General features: G+C 49.7%; 1 protein-coding gene across 1 annotated transcript in view; it reads right to left on the reverse strand.

Moving 5' to 3' along the window:
* Positions 1–23,258, reverse strand: part of LOC129381616 (uncharacterized) — a 70,469-nt gene extending 47,211 nt beyond the window's left edge. The window contains exon 1 of the mRNA XM_055064626.2: positions 22,809–23,258. Coding sequence (XP_054920601.1) covers positions 22,809–23,215 — 407 coding nt within the window. The 5' untranslated portion in view covers positions 23,216–23,258. The remainder of the gene's footprint in view (positions 1–22,808) is intronic.
* Positions 23,259–24,268: the final 1,010 nt, after the last annotated feature.

Raw genomic sequence — 24,268 nt, forward strand, 5'->3', positions numbered from 1 at the left:
TTGTTTATAAAAATATTTATGGATGAACGTCTTATTTAAAATCGAAATTGAGAAAACGCCGCCGGAAGTGGAGGTGAACCCCGTATGTTTTGAACGACGCTTCTACAGTTATCATTCGAACCGCCTAACGTAGCCACTTCTCCGCTGTGCTTGTGTAGGGGTTTTTCTAACAATCCGCGGTGGGCGCAGTATGTCTATTATCGCAGATTCCTGCGCCATACGTGGTTGTACGCGACTGGCGGCCACGCATCGTTACGCAACTTCATGAGTTTCAGTTTCAGTTTCATGAGTATGACGGATACAGCAGTGAAATGAACTGCAGCGCAGACTTTTGAAGAATGAAATTCAGACTCCATGCATTTTGCTAAGGTCTGTTGCACACCTCATTGGTTCCGCCGATGAAGACTCTTCAGGAACAGCAGACGCTCTGGAGGTATCAAGTACGACGCCATTTTCAAAAGGCCGCATGACAACGATTTTGTTTGCTTCTGTGATTGGCTGGCGGAGTAAACAAACTCCGCGCGGTCATTGTGCTTTGTTATTTGCACAATGATTGTTATTTGTGCTTTGTTACTGCTGTTATTTTTAAGTTCTATTCTACTAAAACAACCTTTATTTTACACTTTCACTTTTTTACTTTTTTCTTGGCAGTGTTCTTCCTGCGCTTCTTTGCTGCGCGGGTCCATTTGACGTGGTTCTTTGTTTGCCAAGTAAAGGAGAGGTGTATCGCACAGGCGTACCTGTAAAATACATCTTATTTAATTTCTCTTTTCTGGGTTTACGCTTTTTTATGGCGAATGGTGGGCGTTATTCACAATTGTACTAGTAAAGGTACTCCCCCCCCCTCATTTGCATAGAAAAGTTACCTTGGTTTGCCCCCCCGAAAAAATATCCTGGGTACGTGTGTGCATGTGGTATAGAAAAGGTCGCCTCTGCGATGTACAGTTTTGCTTCCGCAATTGTTTTCAGTGCATGCGCTTAGCAAAAGCATAGCAATCGAGATGTGTTTCTGTTGATTGCAAGAAGTAAAGGTTGTTAGAGATGTCTAGCGCCATTCTATCGACTTTCAGCAAACTGCCGCCCGCCGTCTCATCTAGGTGACGGTGAGATGAAATTGCTCGCTCGAGAACATATGGGGTGTCTCTATTTTTTTTATGCTGCACCAAATTGTTTAATAATTGACTGTGGATTACAGCACATTTCTAACCCTTGGTATTTATTACTCGTTGAGGCGGCCATTACTTCTACTTGAAATCAAACATTCTTAAATCAATAATTAACATACAGACTACAATTTTCTTCTTTTGTTATAATAATATTCATCATCATCATAAGTATCATTATCATCAGCCTGGTTACGCCCACTGCAGGGCAAAGGCCTCTCCCGTACTTCTCCAACTACACCGGTCATGTACTAATTGTGGCCATGTTGTCCCTGCAATCTTCTTAGTCTCATCCGCCCACCCTAACTTTCTGCCACCCCCTGCCACGCTTCCTTTCATTTGGAATCTAGTCCGTAACGCTTAATTACCACCGGTTATCTTCCCTCCCCATTACATATCCTGCCCATGCCCATTTCTTTTTATTGATTTCAACCAAGATGTCATTAAATCCCGTTAGTTCCCTCACCCAAGATGCTCTTTTCTTATCCCTTAACGTTACAACCATCCTTCGTCTTTCCATAGCTCGTTGCGTCGTCCTCAATTTAAATAGAACCCTTTTCGTAAGCCTCCAGGTTTCCTCCCCGAACGTGAGTACTGGTAAGACACAGCTGTTATACACTTTTCTCTTGAGGCATAATGGCAACCTGCTGTTCATGATCTGAGAATGCTTGCCAAACGCACCCCAACCCATTCTCATTCTTCTCATTATTTCAGTTTCATGATCCGGATCCGCGGTCACTACCTTTCCTAAGTAGACGTATTCCCTTACCACTTCCTGTGCCTCGCTACCTATCGTAAACTGCTGTTCTCTTCCCGAGACTGTTAAACTTTTCTTTAGTTTTCTGGAGATCAATATTTAGACCCACCCTTTTGCTTTGCCTCACTTACATTGCTTACATTATTTACATTGCTCACGTATTATTGCGATATCAATTACATGGACACTTCAGGCGCATTTTTGCCGTCGTCGTGGTGTTCCCTATAAACTCCAGACACGATAACAGCGTCGCCGCACTCCGTACACTGTATGTGCGAGTAAAAAACCTGCGAGGCTTTTTTACAATTTTACACGACAATCGCGGCTCAGTCTGGCGCGCGCGACGGAGGAAGGCAAGGCTGCTTGAAAGCGATCTGCGACATGCGCAAAGTGCGGGCCCGCGCCGTCCTCATCTTCACTCCGATCTGCGATGTGGACAAGTACGCCACGCCGAGTGTCGGCAGCTTCTAATGCGCTGTGCCTTCGACGTTTAGTTCGCGTTGAAGCGAGAGACAGCACAAAAAAGTCAATTCTCTCGCTGCTGCTGCCACGTTTCCTCATTCCACCGTCCTGACAGCGAGTTTTTGCGGTCATCGAGCGAGATTTTTTCTTGTTTACTTGTGCGCGACTGACACCGTAATTGTCAACTAGGTTAGTAAGTGAACGTTTGCAAGTTTGTACGGCCGATAACACTAATATCTTCACTTTGTAGAGCTATTTACTAATTTGCTATCGCAATCGATAGTTCGCCTTTCGGACGAGTCTGCCACTTTTTTAACGAATAATAGGAATATGCAAAGCACAGCCACTTGGAACGAATCGTCATGACTACGCCAGGATCGACATATTATAGAGCTTTAGAAATGGGGACTCAAGACTCTGGGTCCGAGTTGTGTAGGCTGCTCAGAGTTTTAGACGAGCAGCTGAGTTTCGGAAATAGGTCAGATAGAGACAGCGTTTGGTCGCGCGCGCGCGACGCCGTAGTACAGAAAAAGTTGCTTGAACGCAAAAAAAAAAAATAATTTTTTTAGTGATATGAAAAGGAACAGAGTAATTTTGAGCAAAAACGACAAACAATAAAATGTAATAAGCGTAATCACTCCGTTAGCACAAGTTAGCTATGCTGTTTAAAATTAAAAAATTAAATTATGGGGTTTTACGTGCCAGAACCACTTTCTGAATATGAGGCACGCCGTAGTGGAGGACTCCGAAAATTTCGACCGCCTGGGGTTCTTTAACGTGCACTGGAATCTAAGTACACGGGTGGTCTCGCATTTCGATCCCTTCGAAATGCGGCCGCTGTGGCCGTGATTCGATCCCGCGACCTCGTGCTCAGCAGCCCAACACCATAGGCACTGAGCACATGCTGTTTTAGACCCAACGCGGCTTCGGGAGCCTCGCTAGTCTCCGATTTTCGGGTCTTGAGTCAACGCGAACGCAAGAACTTAACACTGGCTTGGGCTCTGCGCATGCATACTTCCAGCCCACAAGTTTTCGGGGTTGCCAAGGCGCTTGGGTCCCCAATTCTAAAATTCTCTATTAACTTCCAAAAGGTCTGGCAAGATGCGTTGGCGTTGAAGTTATTTTTTTTTAAAGAAAACGCTGTTTAATATGCACTAAAACAAAAGAGTAACTGGACAGCCAATGCATCTCTTGGGACACATGGAAAATCAATAGCTCCAAACTGAAGTAGTCCTGGGTTGTGGATTCAAATGGGCCGTAATGTAACTCATTGAAATCTAATTGGCCGTAATTATCGTAATTGTTCAAATAAGCATTTTGATTTCTCCGAAGTGTAATGGCCGCATAATCAAGTAATTTAAATCAAGGTTTAGAACTGTGCTATCTACCACAGACAATATTTAAAAATTTGGTCCAACTGAAAAAACACGCTTCATTGTTCCGCGTGTAAAAAAAAAAAAAAACGCACGCACAGTTTCTGCTTTCATGCATGATCTGCGGAGTCATCACGCTGCTTTTCGCTGCTGTAGGTGAAGCAAGGGCTTCACGGCAGTGTAGGCAACATGCTCAGCTTGTTTCTTTTTTTTCGACAATTAGCTTTTTCAACAATTAGTTTTTAAAAAAAAATCCGGATTGCAAACAGAGGCGAACGTGGATGACCTTTTGCATCTCCTCGCCGAGTGTCCATTCCGAGCACCCCGCCGCGCTGCGCGCAACCGTGGTGCTCGGACGCGCGCGCTCAGCAGCAATACTAAAGAATCGTTAGCACGTTAGCATGATTCCGCCAAAGAGGGCAATATTTCCCTCGGATGTTCCTTTGTCCGTTGCCATTGCCGTGGTATTCCCTTACCACTTCCAGTGCCTCGCTACCTATCGTAAACTGCTGCTCCCTTCCGAGACTGTTAAACATTACTTTAGTTTTCTGCAGATTAAATTTTAGTCCCACCCTGGAAGTGGTAAGGGAATACATCTACTTAGGACAGGTAGTGACTGCTGATCCGAATCATAAGAGTGAAATAATCAGAAGAATAAGAATGGGCTGGGGTGCGTTTGGCAGGCATTCGCAGATCATGAACAGCAGGTTGCCATTATCCCGCAAGAGAAAAGTGTATAACAGTTGTGTCTTACCAGTACTCACGTACGGGGCAGAAACCTGGAGGCTTACGAAAAGGGTTCTACTTAAGTTGAGGACGACGTAACGAGCTATGGAAAGTAGAATGATGGGTGTTACGTTAAGAAATAAGAAGAGAGCAGATTGGGTGAGGGAATAAATGCGAGGTAATGAAACCTTAGTTGAAATCAAGAAAAGAAATGGGCATGGGCAGGGCATGTAATGAGGAGGGAAGATAACCGGTGGTTATTAAGGGTTACAGACTGGATTCCAAGAGAATGGAAGCGTAGCAGGGGGCGGCAGAAAGTTAGGTGGACGGATGAGATTAAGAAGTTTGCAGGGCCAAAATGACCACAATTATTACATGACCGGGGTAGTTGGAGAAGTATGGGAGAGGCCTTTGCCCTGCAGTGAGCGTAACCAGGCTGATGATGATGATTGTTGTGGTGCGGTACATTGCGTACAGCGTTGCATGCGCGTTCATTTCATGAACTTTAGTTCCTCGTGTCCCACTTGGCCACAGCGAAGTCCGGGAGAGCATTGTCCAGCTAACGCAGCGCAACAAATACACGGAGACCAACGTGAACCTGCCCGGACAGCGCCTTTGCCACGGTACGAAACCTACGGAGCAACACGTGTGAGCGCACAGAACCAAAACAAAGCCTCCATTGTGGCCCGAAAGGCGTGGCCGCCATGTCAAAGAAATAAAAAATCTGAAAAAAAGAGCCGAACCTACTACGTCATTTCCTCCACACTTTTCTCCTAGCGCGCGGAGGGGGTAGGGCCTCTCCTCAGTTTCCTTCCTCCATGTTTACAGTCGTGCTTCAGCGCGATTTTCGCTTGAGAAAAGTGCCGCCTCCTCCTCGCGCGCTCTGACCGAGGTCGGCGCCGCATCGCTATTGGCCTAATAGCATCACGTGGGCCCTCGCGCCGGCTTTCTTTGTTTACACTCGTGCTCCAGCACCATTTTCGCTTGAGAAGAATGCCGCCTCCTATTCGCGCGCTCTGGCCGAGGCCGACGCTGCATCGCTACTGGCCTAATAGCATCACGTGGGCCCTCGCGCCGGCTTCGTTAGTTCAGAGTCGTGCTCCAGCGCCATTTCGCTTGAGAAGCGTCTACGGAGTGAGGAGGAATGCATGTGGGCGCCGTTGCTACGCTCGAGTGGTGTAGGAGGCGTAGCGGCGAGGAGGGAGCGTGAAAGAGAGGGATGCGGGGCCGTCTTCTCCGAGCGTTGGGCGGGAGCTTCAGGCTTTGTTTGAGTCGTCGTCGCCAAGCGACTTCTGACCACCCCGCGGATATCGCCCGGCGAACTGCTTCACTGGGGGGGGGGGATCCGGCACGGAACATGCGTCGCACCGCCGACACAGACAGACAGAAAAACTTTATTCATAGCAAGTGAGTTTGGACTCCTCTGGGTCCCTGGACCACCGCACGGTCCCGCACTACGTCGGAACGTTCATGCTCCTTTTGTTCATGACGTCGGTAGCCCGAGCCACCGCAGTAACCTGCGATGTCGGGTCCGTAGACGAGAGCAGGACCTCCCAGTCCTCGCAGCTTGAGATGGCGGGCTGTCTCTTCGGGGGAGGATCGGCAGGGCAGCCAAAAAGGATGTGGGAGAGTGTGGCGTGAGGGTCTCCGCATAGGGAGCATGTAGGGGAGATGCCACAGTAGTGGGATAGCAGCTGAGGGGATGGGAGAGAGCGGGTCTGGAGGCGCCTCCAGAGGATCTGTTGGGAGTGCGTCAGGGAGGGGTGGGGAGGAGGGTAAGTCCGACGGTCCAAACGAGGTATTTTCTTGAGCTCCGCAAAGCTGTGTACCCGCTCCCTCGAGAAACCCGGATCGAGGCTGTCCTGAGCCCGGCAAATTAAACCTCGGGCCAATTTATCGGCAGCCTCGTTTCCGGGGTTCCCAGAGTGAGCCGGCAACCACCGGAGCTCAACCCTGCGTGGTAAATTCTGGGTGGGGATGTTCAACAAGTTCCCGGCAGGGTTGTGAATTCTGCCTCTGGCAAAGTTGGACAAAGCAGTCTTTGAATCGCTAAAGATGTATTCAGCACCCGAAAGGGCAAGGGCTAAGAGGATGGCGGTCTCCTTTGCTTTCTCAGGTGTAGAGCCCGAGGGAAGATAGTGAGTTAGGGGTCGGGGTAAGGTTGGGTTGTAAGCAACTGCTACAGCTTCATGCGTTGTACATGCGGCGTGTACCCAGATGGCTTTCTCGACTTGTCCGTAATACTTGTGGAGGGCATATGCGCGAACTACGCGGCGAGAGATGTGATACTGGAAATGGACGTTTCGTGGAAGGGGTTTCACTACAAGGGGTGTATGAATGTGCCGAGGAATGACCATAAGGGTTGACTGATTAGCGGGTATGTTGATGCGAAGGGGGGCGAGGATATGGCGGCCAGTGGCGCTCGCGGCAAGTCCTAAATACTGCGTCTGAAGGTGCGCCTCAACTAGTTCAGGAAGCGTGTTATGCATGCCTAGTGCAAGGAGTTTGGCTGTGCTAGTACTGCGAGGCAGGTTGAGGGCTGCCTTAGTTGCAAGGCGGATCATGGCGTTCACGCGCTCGGTTTCCGTGCAGTTCAGCTTGAGATATGGAGTGGCGTACAGAATGCGGCTAAGCGTAAAAGCATGTACAACTTTCATGTTGTCTGCTTCGTCTAAACGTTTTTGCAGGGAAGATACGCGGCGTAGAAGCTGCAACACTGATTGCGTGGAGGCCTTGAATGTTTTAAGGGTATGGTCATTGCGTCCGGAATCCTGCAGGTAGAGACCAAGGATGCGCAGGGTGGGAGTGATGGGGATAGGGGATCCTTGTAAAGGGATTTGGATGGGTGAGTTAGCGGCAGATTTTGGTCTAATTAAGAGGAGCGCGGACTTAGAGGGGGAACATTCGAGTCCGATAGATGATACGTGAGCGGAGATCGTGTCGACTGCTAATTGTAGAGTTTCCTCAATTTCCCCGTCTGAGCCACGAGTGGTCCATGCGGTAATATCATCAGCGTACAGAGTATGTCTTAGGTGTGGGATGAGATTGAGCTTCTGGGTTAAGGGGATGAGAGCAATGTTAAATAGAAGTGGGGAGAGGACCGCGCCTTGCGGAGTTCCAAATTCACCGAGTGTATAAGAGGGTGTGCTGAGCTGATCAATGTGCAAGGAGGCAGTGCGGCCAGAGAGGAAGGCGCGAACGTAGTTGTAAGTCTTAGGGCCTACCTGTAGTTCCTGCAGTTTCCGTAACATTGCAGCGTGTCGAATTCTGTCAAATGCCTTAATGAGGTCAACCGCCACGATGGCTTTAGTAAGATGGGGGATGGTATCATCAAGCACATCGTGCGTAATTTGAAGTAGGGCATCCTGCGCAGATAGATGCGCACGAAAGCCGACCATACTGTGGGGGAAAAGGTGATTTTCTTTTATGTACGTTGTCAGTCGGGCAAGGATTATGTGCTCAAAGGTCTTGCCGAGGCAAGATGTAAGAGAAATGGGGCGGATGTTCTCAAAGGTGATCGGCTTGTGGGGTTTGGGGATAAATATAATTTTTCCATGCTTCCAAGAGGCAGGGAGGGTACCTGCCTCCCAGCACTCGTTACAGTAGGTAACGACTTGAGATATGGAGACATCATCAAGATTTCGGATGGCAGCATTCGTAATTTGATCTTCCCCGGGTGTGGTATTGCGCAATTTCAATAGGGCTGCGCGAAATTCAGATTCTGTAATAGGAGCGTCAAGCTGTGGTTGGGGTGAGCGCGTGTACTCGGGATGTTTGCAAGGAGGACCTGGGGTGGTATATGTACATGTCATCTGCGCGAGGAAGGCGTCGGTGTCCTGCCGATGGTTATGAGTGAGGCGGCGAATGCTAACACGCGTCTGAGTTTTAGATTGCGTGGGATCAAGCATATGGCGTAACAGGTGCCAAGTGCGGGTTTTGGAGACATTGAATCGGAGACCGTCACAAACCTGAGCCCAGTTAGTTTTGCAAAGAGTGGCACTATGGTGATCTATTTGGGATTGAAGCTGGGTGAGTATGAGTTTTAGTTTCCTGTTGTGCTTTTGAGTTCTCCCCCTTCGCGTTATGTTCTCTTGAGCTTTAAGAAGGTGGGCGAGCTTACTGTCGATAACGGGGGTGTCCGGGGTAGTATCGAGCATTTGGGTATGTTGGCGAATGTCTTTCTGTAACTGAGTAGTCCAGGTGTCTAGGTCGAAGGGGCCCTTTGCTGGCTGCGCTTGCCTAAATTTACGGAGCTGATCCCAATTAGTGTGCGTAGCGGTAAAGTTGCGCTGAGGTCGGCGATAGTTCACTGCTATGCGAATCAGGTGGTGGTCGCTGCCTAGCGTGGCTTGCGTTCTTTCGCACTCTAGGTGAGCCAAGTTTCTACCAATTGTGAGGCCTGGGCTAGTATCGGCAGTAACACTGTTACCAACCCGCGTAGGTAGGCTAAAATCATTAAAGATGGTCAGGTGAAGTAATAGCGTATTATTGTATAAAACTGTGCCTCTGTGGTTGGTGCGTCGATAGCCCCAGTCCACGTGAGCGCAGTTAGTCACCGGCAACCAGTAGGGGGTTTGATCCGGCCATTTGGGTTACGGATTGGAGGAGTGGAGCAAGTAGGTGAATCGGCTGTCGTGGGAGAAGATAGCACTCAAGCATGAACAGGGGAGATTGTGCAGGGGTGTGGGGTAAAATTTCGATGAAGGTGTGAGCAATAGAGGAGGTAACGTCGTGCTCCGCGTAATGCAAGGTGTTACAGACGTATGTAACCACCTGAGGAAGATCAGTGGAGTCAGAAGGGTTAACAGCGTATCCTGGCAGTTGCCTGCAAACATTGGTATCTTGGATAGTGATAATGCCTGGTGGGGACAAAGAATTGGCGATAATCTGCTGCAGAGGGTTGCGCTTTCGCCGAAAGCCACTGCAATTCCATTGAATAATTTGTAAGGAGTTATGGTGCCTCGGAGGAGCCATGTTGAAGGGTGGCGGGGCGAAGGAGGAGTGCAGAAGGTGGGACTGCGGGAGGAGAGGCCGCTGAGAGTCCAGACATAAGGTAAGCTAAGCGCTCCTCAACCTTGGCCATGATGCTAGATATGACCCTATTTATTATACCGGTAATGGTAGCTTGACTCATAGTCTGGCAATGTGCAGTGACCTGCGCAGTAATGCACTCTGTGAACTTGGATTTTAGGTTTTAGGCGAGGTCCTGAAATTTGGCTTCCAGGTCTATAGGTTGGACTGGGCTCTCATCAGGCCTCCTCTTTTTCTGAGGAGGTTGGCCGGACTGGGTGGATGAGGAAGATGGGGATGGTGGAGTGGGGGGTAGAGCAGGGGTGGAGGTAGAGAGGGCTACCTTGAGCTGCCTTACCTCATCCCGCAGAGGCTTCACGTCCGAGTCCTCGGAGGTCATGATGTTCGTCTTGGCAACCTTGGAAGCCCATGTAGAGGTAGACGGGCGGGTCGTGCTAAGCGGGGGAAAGTCCTTCTTGGTAGGGAACTTTAACTTATGAGGCGGTGGGCTAAGTCGTTTGGTGCCGGCATTTCTTGCCTTGCACGAGCCGGTGCCCGTGAGGTGCTGCCCCCCACAGAGAATGCAGATCGGGATGCAGGAAGGAACATCTTGCGGCTCATGCTTGTCCCCGCACCGCGGGCAGAGACCCCTCTTGGGGTGAGAGCACACGTCGTATCTGTGGCCCGGTCGACGACAGTTTGTGCACGCGTCTGGACTTCCCTTTTACGTCGTGCATCTATGCACTACACTCATGTAGCGTATGGTGTGAGGGACTGGGCCATGCGCGAATGCGATCAATACGGAAAGGGTCCTACCCATTCTGCGGGCTGCGATGATATCAGCTTCCGGGTTGCGAGTCTGGAGGTCTTGTAGCATCTCTTCCGGTGTTTCCGCCAATTAGGCTAGCGAGATGACTCCGTGCGCAGCAGCGGGCGGCGGTGCGATGTAGGCGGAGACAGGGTAACTGGTTTCTTGAAGGACCATTTCCTTGAGTTGGACGAGGTGAAGGGCCGTTGACTCGTGAGGCGTAGCGACCGTGAAGGTATTATTCGTCGGGTGAATCCGGAGGTGAAACTCTCCTAGGTTTCGGTCAGCGGCGGTGACTCGCAGAGCTTTCATGAGTGTCTGCGCCATGGCTCCGTTCAAAGCGAGGTCTCCTCTTGGTCGGAAGACTACCCTTATAGTGCCGGGAGGGAGTGAAGCAAGTTGCTTATTCGCAATGCGATTGCGTGCGTCACGCGCAGCTGTTGTTTTTGAGCACGGTATGTCGGCTTGAAGGTCGTAGGGGCAGTGTCGGCCGGAGCACCGACGGCGGGTGCGGCAGGCTTATCTCGAACAGGGGCTGCATGAGGAGGCACAACCAGCGTTTCCGGGCTTGGTTTACCTCCCTCGTACGCGCGCAGTATCGTGGTCCACTCACTGCGTCTGAACGTTGTCGGGTCGAGGTCTTCGCCTTGCGATTGCACCTCCATGGCTGTTGGGGGTGGGTGCGCTACCAGTGATTGGCCTAGCCTCTAGCGAGGCAAGACCCAGTGCGGCGGCTGGCCAGCAGCAGACTTTCCGACATCGATATGGTCCAAAAAAGGTTCGGATGTAGGTTTAGCGGTCGGCAGCGGCGCAAACGGAGCGGATTCGTGCGTATTCCGTGGTGACTCGCACCGCCGAGATGAAGGTAGCGACCGCGTTCGCGCCCTGTCCGTTTGTGCTTCGAGGTTGCGCATGTTCGCGGCGTCTCTTTGCATGTCCAGCACATGCGCTTTTCCTGTGGCACAACAGGCGTCGCACAGTCGAACGATGCGTGTCTACCCCAGCCTAATCACAGTCATCTATAGCAAGCGACCTAGGCACACACGTCAAACCTGGCTTAACAATGACTGTATACCTAAATACAATAATTACAGCTAAATCATACGTTAACCAAGCGAAACGAAGACTTAACCAGGCAAAACCAAGCTTTCGCTGTGCATATCCAGGGTTAGCTGAGGTAAGCAGCAGCCAATCTTTAATTGTTGCTAATAAGGTGTTTAAGTTTTGTCTTTTGCAGCCAAAACTAACGTAAATGAATATGCGGGACTCTTTTCAGAAGGGCTCTCATTTTTGCGCACTTTCCCTCCGTAGCCTTCCCTTCATAGCCATAGAAGTTGTCCGCGAGTATAATAACTTCTGTCTAGCGCAAAGACACTGAACTCTCGTGAAACAGTTGAGGGCAGCGTAAATGTTTTGCATGAGGTGATGTGAGTTTCACCACTACAAATGTAATAGTGTAAAATTGTGACTGGCGCCACAACGCCTTCGGGAAATTATACGAAGAAGGAAGAACGTCCGCTGGGTATAGAGATGTTTGCCTTATCGGAAAGCTCTTCAATGTAGAGCAGATGGTGATAAATCATGAAGCAATACATAAAAGAAGAGAAGAAACACGGCGACATGGGACGGAAGAAAAATAGTAGAATCTGTAGCAGCATCGACGTCGAGGAAGATGAGGGCAACGGCTGCTGGCTAGGGACAGGCCATTGTCTACGAAGCCAAGCGGGCGCGTTGCTCAGATCACGCGCGGCTCGCTCGAGGCCCAGGGGAGATTGATCCATTGAGGAATATCCGTAAGCAAGGGCCTTCTGCTGAGTAAAAATATACTGTTTATTGTGGCTCATCGCTATGACTGATTTGCAAGCCACAAGATTTGTGCTCACAGACACGAGACATGGCAGACGACAACCGCAACGCTTCCAATGATCAGCGTGAAACCACCGTCACGGATGACAATGATCGAACAACCCCTGCCCCACAGAGCAACGTGGCTGCTCTTGCGCTAAGTTACCCCAATACTGGCCAGAAGACCCCTAACTTTGGATCGCTCAAGTAAACAGCCAGTTCGCCATCGCACGAGTCACGTGCCAGACCCAAAAATTTAACCATCTCCTATCCTCGCTGCCACTCGAGATTACCACTGAGTTTCGAGACTTGATCCTTCCACTCCCAGCGACAGACCCTTTAAACATCCTTACGAATGACCATCAAATTCAAAAGACTCGGAACTGCGACGGCTGCAGCAGCTTCTTCAAGCTGAAGAGCTTGGGGATCGCAAACCTTCGCAGCTGTTGTGCTGTTTTCAACAGCTCCTTGGGCACAAGGCAACCATATTCGACCAATATTTGCTTTGAGAATCGTTGAACCATGCAGACCATGCATCAGAACTATGGTTCTGGCGACTTCTAGCAGTTTGTCCGTGCCTCAGCTCACCCACCTTGCCGACTCCGTCATCGACGCATCAGGTCCCGCGGTTTCCCTCGTGGAACGTTCAGATGCATCCAGTGTGCCACCTTCGCCCTCCCTGCAAAGCCTGCGGGATCAATTCCCCGCGGAGATCTGGAAACTGTCCGACTAGATCGCCGCTCTATCTACTCGACGGGCGGCCGCTCTTCCTTGTGCAACCGCTCGCCTTCCTCATCACGGCAAGGCACATGGTGAGATCTTCATACCTTCAGTAACGCAGCGCTAAAGTGCACGGCACCCTGTAGTTTTCAGCGAAACTCCTCGCAGCACCACTAGAAGCGGTGAGTGAGGCTGGGGCTGAAGTCAGCCGCCTATTCTACGTGGCTCACAATACCATAGGCTTGCGTTTTCTCGTCGATGCTGGTGCGGAAGTAAGTGTCATCCGATCTTCAGTTGCGATTCGCAAGCGCCGGCAAGTCCAATCAAGACTAAAAGCTACCAATAAGACCCCCAATGCCACCTATGGGCTACAAGCACGATCCCTCAACATCGGCCTTCCGCAGGACATTCCAATTGATTTTTAAAATTGCTGATTTTGCCTACCCCGTCTTCGGTGTGGGTTTTCTCTGCCACTACACTGCTTTAGTTGACATGCACCGTAAACACCTCGTTGATGCTACGACACACCTTTCTGTGTTGGATAGAGTCTCGCGAGTGCCACTTCTAACGGTCAACAGCTTATTGCCGACGTCATGCTACATGAAATTTGTTGAGCAATTATCACCTCTTCTTCGACCGGCCAACTTCCTTTTGCAGTTGACACATGACGTCACTCACCATATCATTAAACCATCCCGCGCTTCCATGCTCACGCTCGTCGTTTACCACCTAATCGCTGCAAGAACGTACGCAGCGAATTAGAACACATGCCTGAACGCGGTATCCTGCAGCCTTCCTCGAGCCCTTGCCAATCCCCACTGCACATGGTGCCAGCTCCTGGAGACTGGCGGTCGTGCGGAGATTACCGTATGCTCAACAATGCTACTGTGTACGAGACCATTACCTACTTCCGCACATTGCAGGTTTCTCTGCACCACTGCATGGAGCAACAATATTCTCGAAGATCGACCTGGTGAAGGCTTACCATCAAGTTGAGCAGAGTAACTGGTTGTGCTTGTTAGACATAATGAAAGACTACAGCGTGGGAGCCGTCGGAGACAAAGGAGGCACACGAATTACGCAGACACAGTGCTGACTTTCAACAAATATGTTTATTTTGCAGGTGCACAGCTAGTTTTCAAGCGAACACTAGGCAAAAAAACAAGATCGAACATGCGCACAGCACTTGATTATACCGATATCGCATCCTGGTATTTCAATCAAGTTAGGTCAGCTCTTTTTCCCACACGGCTATCGAGTGAAAACTGACACAGTTATTTCCCGCACATGAAATTGCGGCGGTCTGGATAATTTCGCAAGTCTTGATTTGCTCCTAGGTATAATCTTGCGTTGGTTGAAGAAAGGTTCACCGACATTCGCAACAATGCACGCCTAGATGACTTTGAATCGTGTTGCTAACACTGTTGTGGCGTTCCCTTAGCCAATCGTTTTCTAAGCACTGGAAAAATAATTTTTTTTGGAAAGTAAGCGGTGTTTCTGTTCACTTTGTGTGCCTCTTTTGTCTCCGTCAGTTGCTACGCTGTACTTATCACCAAATTCCTGTAAAACCAGCGGATATTCACAAGAGGGCAACCGGCATGCTATTTCGGCTCTTGGAATGCATGCCCATGCCTTTCTGCCTTCGCAATGCTGCACACATTCTTCAACGATTCATCGACACAGTGACAAGACGACTGTCTGTTTCGCGTACCTTGACTATTTGCTTGCTTTAGTCGCGACCCAGAACAACACATTCAACACCTGGGCCAACTCTTTCAACGGCTAGCCGAATTCGGCCTTATCACCAATAAGGTGAAATGCGAGTTCGACGCGCTCGGAATGGACTTCATCGGTCATCGTGTCGACAAGGATAGCATCCGTCCCTTGCCATTAAAAGTCCAGGCTATAAAAGATTTTCTTCAGCCATCTTCCATCCTCAAACTACGCGGCTTTCTCGACCACGTGAATTCTACAACCGCTCCATCCATCACTGCGGCGCCTTTCTCCTGACCCTAACGGACATACTCCAGGGCAACAAATCGGAAACTGAACTGACCTGCTCCTCAGACGCACTTAACGGTTATGATACTATTGTTAGATACGGGACATTCTCCTGAGCCTCCTTCGTGGTCCCCAGACCACATCGAATTGCGCCACACCTAAGTAAGGAACGCAGAAGCAGATCTACTACGTTCCCGAGGCGCAGCACGTCCAACCAAGTTGGCGTCCCTCACCTCGTGCGCCGCATCTGGAGCTATTCACTGCTTGACTCTTCCCGAAAGTGTAGCGAGAGCCTGGCCCTGTTCCAGGTAATGTGGGTCCCGAGGCAAGACGGCTGTAGTGCACCGTGAAGCCCTGGCAGCAATTCCCCCATCCGCCTTTGTGACGGCAGTTGCAGACCGGGAAGGCAATACCGGAGACAAGTAATCCTTCGGACAATTGGAGCCCAAGGAGTGACCCTCGGAGCCGAATGTGACGTACACTCGCACGGGCGCCTACCATTGGTCGAGAATGACGACAGCGGAGCGGGCTCGCCGATTGGCCGAACGGGACGTGACTTCGAGACACCGAAGGGGTTAAAAGCCACAGACCGGGAGCAGCAGGGGAGCATTCCTACATTTATCTCTTTCGAGCTTCTTGCCACGGGCCGCAGCGTCCGAGTTGGTGCCTGCCCGTAATGACTTTATGACTGTCAATTTCTTTGTACTCTCACTGTAAATAATGTAAACAAACCTCCAGTTTTTATCTCAAAGTCCTCCTCAACCTCGGCCATCTCCCGCACCCAACGGCAAGGTCCAAAATCTGGGGGACAGCAATAGGGATTGTCCTCCAGATCCAACAACTGGTGGCAGCGCTAGGGATGAACCTTCGTCCAAAGAGATCCAACAACTGGTGGCAGCGCTAGGGATGAACCTTCGTCCAAAGAGATCCAAGAACTGGTGGCAGCGCTACGGATGAACCTTCGTCAAGAGAAATCCTAAGGAACTGGGAACAGCGAAGAAGAAAGAGCCTTCGACCCAGAGAGTCCTGAGGAACCCGGAACAGAGAAGAAAGAGCCTTCGTCCGAAGGAGTCCCGAGGAACTTGGAACAGCGAAGAAGAGAGAGCCTTCGTCCAAAGTTGTCCTGAGGAACTGGGGAGAGCGAGGAAGAGCGAGCCTTCGACCCCGAGAGTCCTGAGGAACCGGGAAGAGCGGACCGATGAACGAGATGGCAGGGTGCTGCAGCCGTAAGTGAGCGCGTGGTTTTTTTTCCTTTTGATTCGCCAGACTTCAAATGCTGTGTTTATTTTGATAGCCTTAGGAAGCGGGAATTTGTTGCATGTTGTGTGTTTGCAGAAATTAATTAAGGAAAACAGTTCTAACCACCAGTCGGGGCAGCTGCCATGGATCTTAGAAGGTTGACGAGGTTAGACTTGTTATTGGTGCGCGACGATTTGGGAGTCGAGGCGGACGAACAGATGAAAAAGCCAGCTATCATAAAGGCGATTCAAGATAGTGGCAATGATTATGAAAGCATTAAGATTGCTTGGGAGCTGATACAAAAACCACCGGAGCGTGAGCGTCATGAACGTGAGCGTGAGTATCGAGAACGGAAGAGTGAGCATAAGCGTCAAGAACTTGAGCGTTAGCGTCAAGAACTTAAGAGTAAGTGCGAACGTCAAGAACGTCAGCGTGAGCGTCAAGAACGTGAGAATGAATGTGAACGTGAGTATCAAGAACGTAAACGTGAGCGTGAGCAAAAGTACGAGAGAGAAGGCAGCATTGATCAAACAGATACAATATTTTGAGCAGATAAAGGCACAAAGACAACGACTGTCTGAAAATTCTGTAGGTAGTACAGAGCAAAGGAATGAGGAAGTATCTAGCGGATTATCACCAAAAGCCTACGAGAAAAGTAGTGCCTGTGAGATTAGCGGACCATTCATAGGCGAGCGGAATGGTCTAGCCGCTAACGATGCCTTAGTAGCAACAGAGGCCGTTAAAAGTCGTAGTGAAAGCGGCGCGGTGCTCGGCCAACAGAGCACTGCAGAGACAGCTAGGCCAGCTGTCAATGAATTGGCACAGTCACCACGCATGTGCGTCGCATGTAGCGTTAACGAGGTAGTTAACGAAGCACATATTAGTGCTGACCCGACATACGCGAGCACCGAGGTCGAGTCAGATCTGCGGGCAGAAGGGAAGTGTCAGCTGAACGATGCAGTTGAGGGCAGTACGAAAGATTTCGAGCTCCGTAGCTCAAGGGAAGACAACTGCATGGTTCAGGGATCGGTGCAGCTCTCCGCCAGTCTAGGTTGCCAAGAGAGCAATGATTTAGTTGTTAATCATTCAGACTGTGCGGGTAGGAGACCGATCCGGGCCGACGAGATGTGTACCGGACAACACGAGGCGCGAGAAGGCGGCATGAGAAGGAGTTCAAAGAGAAAGCGCCGTAGCGCGGTAAAGACCGAGAGACGCTGACTAATGTAGCGCCGCCAAAGAAAGCGATAGACGCAAAACGGCAGGGCGCGAGGAAAAGAAAGATGTGGTGGTCGTTGACGATGTTGGCGTATTAGACACATTCGAGCCACCGGTCAAAGAGAGACCGAAAATCATATTCTGCACAGACGCGGGTTCCTCGTCGTTCCGTCGTTCTTTTCGGAGTGCAGCATGTAGTGCGAAGGAGCACAAGGTGGCAAGACGAGACGAGTTGGTACGGAGTCGTGACGCGGTCAGTCGAGATCGTGACGAAAGCATGGCGCCAGGACGCAAATTGGCAGGAGACTATGACGCTTTGAAGGAGCTGATTGTGTGTCGGCCCTTTTGTTGTTCCTCGGTAGCCAGAGTAGCTTTCAAACCGCGACCACCTTGAGTACGGCTCAAAAGTATGAGTCAGTTGCAAACGCTTGAAACGGGAGGCCAAGAGAGCTTCCGTAGAAGGAAATCGTGTTGTTTTGTTTTATTTGTGAGCATTTGAAAATTTCGCGATTTAAGTTTCTTTGAATATGTAAAAGTATGAGCTTTGTTTGTGCTTGTGTTCGAGAAGCTCCGAGATTGGAAAGATGCGTGTTATGTAAACATTATTTAGTTTCGCGAGGTGTTCACTAATGCGTAGACAGGCTTTCTTTTTTTGTGTATGAGTTACCTTAGTGTCAAGGTTATCGGTGAGAGGCGTATGGTAACGCGCATGTGTATTAGTTAACCATCTTTTTTTATAAGTGTTTTTAAATTTTCTAAGGTTAAGCGCGTAGATTTTCAGTAAGTGCATAATTTGCACTGAGAAGCATTCTTATTTTCATTAGCGCGCGTCCTGTGCGGACGGAAGGAAGCAGAATGTTTGACTGGGTTGCTCGTGTGTGATGAGGGCAGCCGAATCCTGACTTCTCTAATACGCGTGCGTGGAACGAGTTATTAGGAGACGCATTTTTTGAACGGTTCTGCGGAGTGCGTAAAATACGCAAATTAAGTTCTTGCTTAGGTTACGTGACCTGTAGGGACTAAAGGAAGAAACGTGAGTAAGCGTAATGAGAGGTTTGCTTACGACGCAAGTACGCGTTCTGAATAGTGACCACAAGGCTAGCGCCCTTGTGATTACGTACTTGTGAAGTTGGCCAGAGTGTTCAGTGGCAACAGTACGTGAGATAAGTACGCCACTGCGGTAGGGTGAGAACAGGCTGTTCGCGAAATTAGGCCACTTATGTTATGCTCGTCTGTTTTCATTATTTGTTTGCAATGACAACGACCATTTGTTTTGCAAGAATAATAACACTCTGGTCTTGTCGGCATTCGGGGAGATATGGATAGCAGTTTTGAAAAGTGGTTCGAACTGCTTTGTCAAAATTGGGGAAATAAAAGATCAAGGTTAATTTTGACCTAGTAATAGCCTGGCGAGTTAGGGGTGAAGAGCCCGCGCTTACACGTGGTGACGCGCTATGTTGTTTTGTTTGTTTGACGTACGTTCTCCAAGGTCCAGCATCCCGAAGTTCGTCACACGAGGCTCGACACCAGTACCCTACATGTTCTTTCAGCGTTCCTCACGGCCAGCAATTTGAGTTCACCGGCCATTCCAAACTTCCGGGGCGAGGAGGAGCTGTTAGGTACGGGACCTTTTCCTGAGCCTCCTTCGAGTTCACCAGACCACGTCGAATCGCGCCACACCTAAGTAAGGGACCCAGAAGCAGATTTACCACGTTCTCGAGACACAGCCCGTCCAAACAAGTTGGCGTCCCCCACCTCGTGCGCCGCATCTGGAGCTATTCACTGCTTGACTCTTCCCGAAAGTGTAGCGAGAGCCTGGCACTGTTCCAGGTACGTGGGTCCTGAGGCAAGACGGCTGTAATGCACCGTGAAGCACTGGCAGCAATCCCCCATCCGCCTTTGTGACGGCAGTTGCAGACCGGGAAGGCAATACCGGGGAAAAGTAATCCCTCGGACAAATGGAGCCCAAGGAGTGACGCTCTGAGCCGAATGTGACGTACACTCGCACGGGCGCCTACCATTGGCCAAAAATGACGGCACCTGAGTGGGCCCGCCGATTCGCCGAACGAGACGTGACTTCGAGACACCGAAGGGTTTCAAAGCCAGAGACCGGGAGCAGCAGGGGAGCATTCCTTCTTTCATCTCTTTCGAGCTTCTTGCCACGGGCCGCAGCGTCCGAGTTGCTGCCGGCTCGTAATGACTTTATGACTGTCAAGTTCTTTGTACTCTCACTGTAAATAATGTAAATGAACCTCCAGTTTTCATCTCAAGGTCCCCCCGAACCTCGGCCATCTCCCACACCCAACGGCAAGGTCCAAGATCTGGGAGACAGCAATAGGGATTGTCATCCAGATCCAACGCCATCAAGGTTAAGCTGTCTCAGGCAACCCTTCTCGTCCATCCGAGACCAGGAGCCCCACTTTGCCGCATGAGTGATTCGTCCTATGCTGCAGTGGAAGCGGTGCTTCAACAATTCGTGGATAATGTCTGGCAACCCCTTGCCTTCTTTTCGCAGAAGCTCTCACCCACGGAGACCTGCTGCGGCACATTCGCGAGGGAGCTCCTCGGAGTGTACATGGCTGTACGTCTCTTCAGACACTTCATGGAGGGCCGAGACCTTGACATTAAGACAAACCACAAACCTTTTACTTTCGCCGGCCGGTCAAATTCTATTAAGTTTTCACCACGGGAAACAAGCCTTCTCGCCTACATCGCGGAGTTCACGATGGATATATGTTCCGTGCACGGAAAGGACAATGCCGCAGCGGACGCGCGCTCGCGCTGTGCCTCTTCATCACTGCAGACAACAACCCGATTAGATCGACTTCTGCGCACTTGCTGCCCAGCAACAACACAACACAGAGATAACTGCGCTTCGTGGAAAACCTGGCGCCTCACATATGCGCAAAGTCCGCTTTCCACCTTGTGCCGTCCCCATCCTTTGTGATGTCTCCACGTGCAACCCCCGTCCAGTCGTTACACTGAATTACCGGGTAACGTTTTCGAATCCCTTCGTAAGATATCTCACCCTGGAATCCGGACCACGCAACATCTGGTGACAAAACATTTTGTCTGGAGGGGCATCACCAAGGATGTGTGTGCCTGGGCAAGTGGTTGTCATTTATGCCAACAATCGAAGGTTCATCAACACACAAAGGCAGCTTTCGGCTCGTTTACTCCACCATCTTAACGATTACACAAGGTACGCATTGACACTTTGGGGCCATGGACGCCCTCAAACGGGAACATCTACGTCCTAACCTGCACAGATCGCCTTACCCAATAGCCAGCTTTCCTTCTCCCTGACGTCCATACTGAAACTACGGCAAACACGTTGGACTTCGCGATACAGTGTACCATCTACTATTACAACTGATAGAGGACGCCAGTTTGAATCGACACTATTCGATAACCTCCCGACGCTCCTAGGCATACGCACAAGGGCATATCGCCCCATGGCCAATGGTCTTGAACGTTTTACCTCTACATCAAGACTTCACTCTGAGGGCAGCCTGACCCCACTCACTGGTCCGCATGTCACATGTCACTGGTTATGCTGAGTATTCGGGCTACACTGAAGTAGTATCTGCGCTGTACGCCTGCCGAGATACTTTTTGGAGCAGCACTACGCCTTCCGGGGGAGTTCTTCTACCCTACCCTTTCATCGCGATGCTCACCAGGCTGGGAACTTTAATCTGAAGACTTTGTGCTCCTGAACTACGCTGCCAGCGCCGTAGCCCATCGCATATTCCCAGCGCTGGCGACGACCATCTCGCTTTGGACGCTGCTATCACCCACACTAAGGCGTTTAGCACTGCCTTGAAACATGTTTTTCCATGCGAAAGCATCAAATGTTCCATTGAACGAAAAAGCCAGTGTCTGTAGCAGTGAAACGGCACCTAAATTATCACTGGATACGGTGCGACGCTATGTGCGCGTCTCGACGAAGCAGAACGAGCGAGGAAAGGGCACACCTGCTTGGCTTTGGCGCGCCAGGTGTTGCGTGAAAGGAGAGGACATCTCCGGGGGGCAACGCCACGTCAGCCTCGCTCACGGAAGCCTTTGTTATCCGCACAAGCTCTCCCTGCGTTCTAACTATGCCTCGGCAATACCCATGAAGACATACATATATAAAAAAGGAAATAAATTCGAAACGAAGAACGGCGGTAGGGTGTTTCAAATCTACGACTTCTGGCCTCTACTCGGTTCCAAAGCCGATCTGACTTACCCACTGGGCGAAACGTGGTCCTACGCCTTAGCTTTAGCACGTCGTACTACTTGTACCAAAGTTTCTATGCGAAGCCCGGCATCACGAAAACGGTGACGTCATAACCACCGCGGCTTACTCGGGAGCGTCCCCATTAGATTCTATGGCAGTTGGGCGAGGTAGTGTGATGCCATGGATCGACGTTCACCGGCCTTGTTCTATCGAGGATGTGTTGGCCAAGTGTCTCAACGCGCTGGCTTTCCCGCGTGGAGAACCAGTTGGGCGCAGCTCTAAGGACCACACAGTGGCTTTTAAGTCGACATTACTGCTTTCGCATTCACAACTCATAAGAGGTGCTTAGGTGACTTTGGATCTATCGCTATTCATGTATCTTTTGAAACCATTTGCACATGTATAACCATTTTTTTCTGCAATGGCCTAGAGCACTGAAACTATGTGTGATAAATTAAAAAAAAAATGTAATCCTGCACACTCGTCACTAAAGTTCCAGAGCTGCTGTTTCGATGTCTCATAGATGCGCGCTCGCAGGCTGCGTCACACTATCTATCGCCTGTTAGGTTTAAAAAAAATGCTTTCCTAATCTCGCGCCGTATTTCAAAAAGCCAAATGGCAGCAGATACGAAGTCAAGCTTCCCTAGCATGACTAGAACGTATATCAACGCTTGTCGAACACAGGTGACGAATGCGTAAGGTATATGATGCTGGGATTGGAACTGTCTCATGTGTCAAGCGCCCGGTTCTGCGTATAAAAGGAAAGATTCGTGGATAAACGAGGAGCTGTTGGTCAGTGTTGGCAAGTTCTTGTGCGTCGTCCCTGTGCCCTTGTAAGCTCATCCTTCGTAAACCTGTGCGTTCATTCTGGTTTGCGCTGTGTGAATCCATACCGACTAGAACGAGTCGAAGTACTTGTGCTCAAACCGGAATAAAGGTTAGTCCTTCCTGCGGTTCAAACGATGTTCGTTACATGGTTTCGCCATTATTTCCCCTTTTCCGCCGTAATAAGCATGATGCAACGAAACCTAGTACCAAACACAGCACCGCAAGTGGGAGGGCTGCGTCGAGAACGACGCCACCTGTCTCGGTACAAGACGGAGCCTTGTACAGCGCTTTTAGGCTTCGTGCGTCACGCAAGATCGCATTGAGATTTGTAATTTTGTTTTTTCCTAGTCTTTTCCTACTGTGCCTTAGGGACGCCTTCATCTAAAAAAAATAAAAGTGCTGTAACCGTATTCGACGGCATAAATCGGGTCAACATACTCACGCATTCTGTTTGAATTCCACGATCATGGCGTACTCGGTGATGTAATCTGAGAAGTCTTGCTCGATGATTTCGTGGAGCTCCTCCCGCACGCCTTTTGTGGTGGTGAGCACGCGGCCGCCTTGTGATTCCACGAGTACCCGCAGGTTTCGACTTATGTCTGTGGCCGGTGACTCACCAACCAACACGGTGGATCCCGGGAAATGGACGTCCATATTTACTGCGATGTCGACGGTCCCGCCTTGGCTCTGGCTCTGCACCAACTGACGGCTTGTCTGCCCCTCTCCGGAACTCCACGTGAACAACACCAGCAATAAGAGTGGCACAAGCCCAAACGCTACGAGGAGATCCCAGCTCCGCAAGAGGCTCAGAAGCCGCTTTCTGAAGAGGGCACAGAACGATCTGGCCATCGCGCGCCGTTTCGTGATTGGTTTGCAGACACCTTCGATGTCTTTTCCTGCGAGTTGGGAGCGGTATTCACTCATTCATTGGTTCATTCACTAATTTCAAGTACCGTAAGTATAATTGACACGCCAGAGAAGAGTGGTTTGTACGAGACAATTTGCCAGACATTTCACAGTTCCAGCTTTTGCAGTATTAGGTATGATAGAAAAAAAATTGCAATTTATGTGCAGGCGTCTACATGTACAAGCTAAAATATAAAACAATGTTCATTTCTGTGCTGTACAGTGTCAGCTAGGACATTCAAGAACGCGTGGTGGTTTAGAGTAGTTGCAGCTGATGCGGTCGCTGATTCGACTCGTCGGATGCGCGTGGCAGGTAAGAATTAGAAAATGAAGGAGCCTGGATCCCGACTTTATTACCGTGATCTAGTATATGAAAAACGTACTCATGAGGACGGATTACCCACCTACGTAAATCAATGGCATAGTACAACACGAAAAAGGCTTAGACGAGATAATGCGCTGTAGTGTACGCTAAACGTGTGTCATATTACGGTGAGACTTTATTAAATAGAGATACATACTGGTAGTGCGATCACTGTTAAATAGTATAACACGAATAGGGTCATTCGAAACATTTCAAGTGAAACCAATACATTAATTGACTATGGAAGCTCCTATTGTATTTAGTCTTTGTCAGAACTTGGAAGCATTTTCTGAAGCAACAAAACTTGAACTTGAGTGGATTAAGCTCACAAATCCTGATCACCATTTCACATCACAGAAAATGAAAACAGCTTTTTCCCAGGCATATTTTGCAATGGAGAGTACATTTGTAAAAATAAGACTGATATGATAACCTAGTAAAAATCGATTAGTACAGTAAATACTTAATTCTTAATTTATTTACTGATCTATTTTTGACTAAAGTCTGTTTATTGCATATAAAAACACTAGTATGGGCTCAATATTTGGTTTACAGCCCCTAAGTAAGAGTTTTGCAGCATCAACTGTAGCATATCAAAAATGACACGGTGTGCTTCCTGGTGTTAAACTGGC

Source organism: Dermacentor andersoni, chromosome 11 (genome assembly GCF_023375885.2).
Source record: "Dermacentor andersoni chromosome 11, qqDerAnde1_hic_scaffold, whole genome shotgun sequence".
NCBI lineage: Eukaryota > Metazoa > Arthropoda > Arachnida > Ixodida > Ixodidae > Dermacentor > Dermacentor andersoni.